The 6,251-nt window shown below is 38.6% G+C and overlaps 1 gene segment (V, D, J or C); it reads left to right on the top strand.

Moving 5' to 3' along the window:
- Window positions 1-397: 397 nt before the first annotated feature.
- Window positions 398-6,251, top strand: part of LOC101986843 — a 7,906-nt gene continuing 2,052 nt past the window's right edge. The window contains 2 exon segments of the V gene segment in view: window positions 398-455; window positions 557-880. Coding sequence covers window positions 410-455; window positions 557-880 — 370 coding nt within the window.

Genomic DNA, 6,251 nt, shown 5'->3' with positions numbered 1-6,251 from the left:
AAAATAGCAGACAGTGATAATATTTAGAAACACAGCTTTTCAATTTCACATTGATTCTAAAGAGACATGACAGTGTGGAAACACAACATTTTCTATGCATATGGTGAAAAGGGGACTAAGTTCTGTGTAGAGAAACCTTAACAAGAAAAGTGTGTACACAGAGCTAAGTTAATGCTTCAATTTCTATAACTCTCATCAGTGTGTATGATGACTTATATCTGCTCTGAGTACTGCCTTCTGTCCAGGTCCAGCTACAGAGCCTGCTAGAGCAGGAAGATATTCAAATAAGTCTTCTTTTTGCACATAAAAACTAGGCCTGCCCTGACCCTGCAGCTCCGGTAGAGGAGACCGGCCCTGAATTCACAAATCCTCCCCATCAGGGTTTAGCGCTAAACACAGGCTACTCACCATGGACTTGGGGCTTATATTAGTTTTCTCTATCCTTATTTTAAAAGGTAATTCACAAAGATGAGATGCTGAGTGTTGTTTGTATATGAGAAAGAGAAAAAAATGTCTTCTGTGTCAGTTTTCTAACTAGAATATTTTGTGTTTACAGGTGTCCAGTGTGAAGTGCAGTTGCTGGAGTCTGGGGGAGGCTTAGTGCAGCCTGGAAACTCCCTGAAACTCTCCTGTGCAGCCTCTGCATTCACCTTCAGTGATTATGCAATGAGCTGGGTCCATCAGGATTCCGGGAAGGGTTTAGAATGGGTCACAACCATTGGTACTGATAGTAGCGCCTACTATACCAACGCCGTAAAGGGCAGGTTCACAATCTCCAGAGACAATGCCAAGAACACTCTGTACCTGGAAATGAGCAGTCTGATGGCTGAAGACACAGCCATGTATTACTGTGCAAGAGACACAGAGAGTGATTGCTACTGTGAGCTCAGATGAAAACACCCCTGTGGGTAACACAGAACCAGCTGGGGGCGCTGAGAGCACTTAGGAATCTGGGTAACAGAAGAGCCTGCTCAGAGAAACATGGAAGACTGGACTTCTCTGTGTCTGCACTGCCTCTCCATATCACATTTAGGGATTTTCTCTACAAGTAAAGAGTGTACTAATCCTTGAATGTCCAAATGTTTATTCCAGTTTCATTTTGCTGCTGGGTTATGTGTGTTTATTTATTACATTGTTTCTCCTTGTTTCCTTTTATCTCTCTCTCTCTCTCTCTCTCTCTCTCTCTCTCTCTCTCTCTCTCTCTCTCTCCCTCTTTCTCTCTCTCTTTTGCACTCTCACACTTTAATTACTCTGTGTGTGTGTGTGTGTGTGTGTGTGTGTGTGTGTGTGTGTAATGACATATGATGCTCAACAGCCTCTGTGTTTTCCTTTTCAATGTGTGGTAGACACTGTTACTCATATGTGCACTCTGCTCTTATTTTTACCTTTTTATTCAGGTGTGTGAGTTTAACATGAATACTGAGATTCCAGCACATGCTGTGGTTCAACTACGCAGTAGTCTTGAAAAGGTCAAGGAGTCCAGACTCAGAATAGGAGTCACCAGCTGAGGTTGAAGTTTACCTCTACTTCTCCTTGTACTCTTCCTTCTGTTTTCTTTGATTGTTTATCCTCCTTACCCCAACATTCTTGACAACCATGCTCAGTAGATTGATTCTTTACAGAATCAGGTAAAAGTGCTGGGCATCAAGGAAGAAAAATTTGTGGTTCTTGGTGAATATTTTAGTAGTGCATAAATGCAGTCTTCAAAAAATATTTTCTGTAGAATAATGTGATGATTTAAAAGATTTTTCTAGGCCTGTTGCTCTGTGATAGAGTGCTTTGTGACCATGTGAAATGTATTAAGTTTAAGAACCAAACACTCCTAAAAATAGGAATTAAGCACTTAGACAAATATCGTATCTCACTTTCAGAGACTTAAATGAGCCACTCTCCTGTCTGGAAAAGGAATGGAAGTCCCCAGAATAGGAAGTGCAGTTGTAAAGTTGTTGAGAAGGAACAAGTATTCAGGAGTTTATCTCTTGACTTCCATAGCAAGCAGTTCATCCACGGTCTACAACTTCTATGACACAGTTCTAAATAACTATAAACCATGGATCCCATGCAGGGTAAGGACAATGTCTGGATTTCTTGAAAACCTAACTGTCTAGACGATGTGCATTGTGTATGCTTTGCACATGTGTCTGAATGCTAGAGTTGAGATTGAGTGTGTTTATTGTTTTTTTTTTCTATCTTATTTTTGAGGCAGGATCTCACAGTGAACCTGGAGCACAAATGTGCAGATGGATTCTTGGGATGGCAAGTTTCAGAGAATCTCCAGTCATAACCGCCTTTAGTGCTGGGAATATAGGATAAGCCATCAAATCCAGCTTCTAAGCTAAGTGTTGTGAATCAAGCTAAGCTACTAATACTGGAAGGCAGACATATTACCACTGGGCCAACTGTTGAGCCCTGGATATTATCACTATACATTGATAAAAAATTGTAATATATAATAGAAAATACATGTATTGTAAAATAATTTTTAAAAGAGAAAATGTATTGCCAATTATGAATTTTTAAAACATTAACTGTCTATATGAAAATGAATGCCTCACATCCAAACCCTTATATGTCCTCATAAATAACCCTTAAAACTGACCATTATGGAAACCTGGAAAGGGTGAAATGGATAGGATGGACAAAAGAAGAGAGAATTTAAATGATTATTAGAAAATATTGTGTTGAAAGTTTTCAAGGAAATAAATTCTTTAATTATCCACAACAATGCATTTGATGGTAGGGTACAATGAAATATACTCTTAATACATTCAACAGAGAGACAGAAGCAAGAAAATCTCTCATAGCTAGAGACATAGATGACCCCGTTAAAAAATGAAAAATGTCATCCCTTCTACCAGTGAATCTGAGAGTGTTTCTGACTGTAGGTGTATATGATGGATATGGGACTGTATCTGGAAATGGGAATCTCACTCTCTTTGTGTGTATCTGTCTGTGTATGTTGGAATGTGTGGCTGAGGTTGCAGAGAGTTGAAAATGACTAATGAACATTTAAGAATAAGAATCCACTACTCAAGTAGAAGATAATTGTAAATAATATGTGACCTTACCATCAACTCTTTCCCTTTGAAATGACTTTCAATTAGTGAATTCCTTCTAGGCAGATTCACAGAACAGAAACCCAAAAATTAAGAGAGTACAGAATACAGATGCAAACTATCTCTGCAATAGACAATGTCAAAAATATGTGAATAATAAGTTGACCTATACCAAGTTCCCAAATGTAGTATCAGAAATGTTTCTTTACTTCTCTGATATTCCTTCCCTGATTTTTGTGACTACAATGAGAATATCAGATGAACCCAAGATGAGGTGTACTAAACATGTCTGAAAAATATTCTCCTAATTTACTGAACATCACAATGAGGAGAACACAGGACTCATAGAGTTTTGTATCAGTGTTTGCATCAGTATTTCCCATCAGTATTTTCAAGGATGACTGTCTTAACTATGTTAAATTCTAGCTCCCCCACTGCCACTCACAGTAAATATATTGTGAACAACAAATTGAAGGACATAAAGTGTGGGATTCCAATAAAGGAAGTGGTGGGTGTTCTTTGGGAACTGACAAGGCAGGTTGGTTACAGCTCATTTCCCTTCCCTGGTGATTTACATTCCTAAGGCATAGGACAAAGCCCTTCAATCCTTTGTCCTCTATAGTTATCCTCTTTACAAGGCAAGCAGGATCCCACTGTTCCAATATACCCAGCTTCCATGTCTTGTCAATACATAGGTTTCTCTGTCTTTTTATTATTTCAGATCATATAACTCTCAAGCCTGACTGAATGCTACTTCTTTTCATGAGGTGCTGGCTTTCTCATCCATCAACAATTCAGTAATCATAAAACCTAGTTCTTATGTGCTACAAACTGAGGATAGACAAAGTGAGAAATATAAAAATACAAAGAGAAAAAAAAGTCTTATGTAAATAAAGATGTTCAAGGACAAGTTCCCAGGTATGGTGTCCCTAATTAGGGAGGTAAATAGTCTGAGCCTAATAAGATCAGATCCAAGTCGGTCACTTGTGTTTTTTCCCAGATGAACACATGAGATCATATGTACTAAATATTAGTAATCACAGGTTATCTCCTCGATGAGGGATAAGAATAAGATGACTCTACTGACACCAACAGAATAAATTCTAAGTTTTCATAAGTATGATTTTTGATCACTATGAGTCCCAATTCCATTCTAACTCAAATTTATGAATTTTCAGAACGTTCAAAAGCATCGAATAAGTAATACCTTGTTCTACCATCATTGATTGAATGTGGACTCACCCTAAACATTTCCATCTTTTTCCTGGCAGATCTCCACAGTGTGACTCAAAATATTTCTTGTTTGTCAGGGATGGGAAACACAGCCAGAACCAGGACAATGTTCCTGAGTAGCCATTTCTATTTATGCTAAGAAGCAGAAAACAAATTTCAGTCACCTGAACGGAAATGGAAACATCCTGTGCTTTTTTTTTTGAGAATCTCAGGAACCTCTCTCCCAATTCAAAGAAGCCTCAGGCTGAGGAAGAAAACCAAGGCCTAGCCTAGAGCCTCCAACAGAGCATGGCTGCCCTGGTGCTGCTCCTCTGCCTCATGACTTTTCAAACCTGGAAGTGTTTCAGGGTTAAAGGAGAGAAACCCAGGTACAGCATGTATGGAATGTATGACTGATGATGATGTTGCTTGTCCCCAGGCGACCTGTCCCAGGTCCAGGTCCAGGTGAAGGAGACAGGACCTAACCTGGTGCAGTCATCACAGACCAGACCCAGACCCTGTCTCTCACCAGCGCTGTCTCTGTGCTCTCATTAGACAACAGTCATTTTCATTTAAAATAGATTTTTTCATTCCGGTGTTCATTTCCTGATACCACCATGACACTGTCTCTCCAGCTGAATCCTGTGTCAGAAAGCCTGAGGTGTGAAGTCCCATAAAGACACCCTCAATGAATGGCGCTTCTCCCTCTCACATTCCCATGGTCCTAATTCTGTGTCATTAGCATTGAACTTGTCCTTTAATAAAAGTGGGTATAGAAGTTACATTAGTCAGAATTTTAAAAAGAAACCTATTGAGGTGTTTTCAGCATATTATAATCTCTGATAACTAATGTAAATCTTGTACATCACAATAGTCATCTTGTGAGTAAACACTGGTGAAACCATTGTCCTGTAAGATAGTAAAATATTCCTTTGTCCTCTGAAGTTCCCATTAATAATGCATCATACAATTTTACTAGTCACTTTGAGGTTCATATACTAAATTTTTAAGTTTCTGGGTGATTTCTTGTCACTCTTTACTCTTTAGAAAGATGCTGACTGAAATTTTATAATGAATATTATAATTTTTATAATTTTCTATGCTCATAGCTTGTTTGTCTTCAGCCTTCCTGGTCAAATACTTGTGTTATCTATGGTGGGGAAATCTATGGTATGAATAATCTTTGCTTCTTACTACATTGAAATTCAGCAGATATTCAAGAAATATTAATTAGATATATATTTAACAAATTAATGAAACATAAAAATTTATGGTTATTGTCATCCTCCCCCTCTAGAAATCCTACAATTGTGTTATAGGCCTGCAAGGCCCAGTAAACATACCCCTTCTCTTAAGCACCCTTACATATAGGGAACACCAAATTCCCATTTACTGTTCAACCAGTATCTTGTATTTTTCTTCCTGGTACCTCTTTATCGAGGAGTCCCCATATAATAAGCAGAAACTATCAAGGGCCCTGCACTTGTTTCACTAAGCCAGCACAATAATACAATGAATGATCATGCACATTTTACTCTGTGAACATTTTACTCCACTGAGGAATTTCATAAAGCCCTTGTCAATGTTGCAATGCAAGATTCAGTATCAGGCCCTCTCAATTAAGATTATCTATAGTTATATTTTCAACAACCATTTATCCTTTGGTTGCCTGATATGGCAAGAAAAAACAAGTAGTAAATTTTCATTTCCTCCTGGCCCCCTGTGTTCTTCTCCATACTTAGCCATTATCTTGCACAAATTCTATTGGTTTTCTGCATTTCAAATATTCCAATGTCCTGCTTTCACCCCTGTGCTGATGCCACTTGAAGGCTAAAATAAACCATTTTGTGACCTAGCTAATACTCATTTCACTCTCGGCACCCCTAAACACCATCCACCATCCACCTCATTAGGTCTCTGCTTCTTCTCCCAGAAGCCCTCTCTCTCTCTCTCTCTCTCTCTCTCTCTCTCTCTCTCTCTCTC

The sequence above is a fragment of the Microtus ochrogaster genome, unplaced genomic scaffold, assembly GCF_000317375.1.
Source record: "Microtus ochrogaster isolate Prairie Vole_2 unplaced genomic scaffold, MicOch1.0 UNK155, whole genome shotgun sequence".
NCBI classification, from domain to species: Eukaryota; Metazoa; Chordata; class Mammalia; order Rodentia; family Cricetidae; genus Microtus; species Microtus ochrogaster.
The sequence above is the reverse complement of the archived record's forward strand: the minus strand, read 5'-3'. Positions and strand labels throughout refer to the sequence as shown.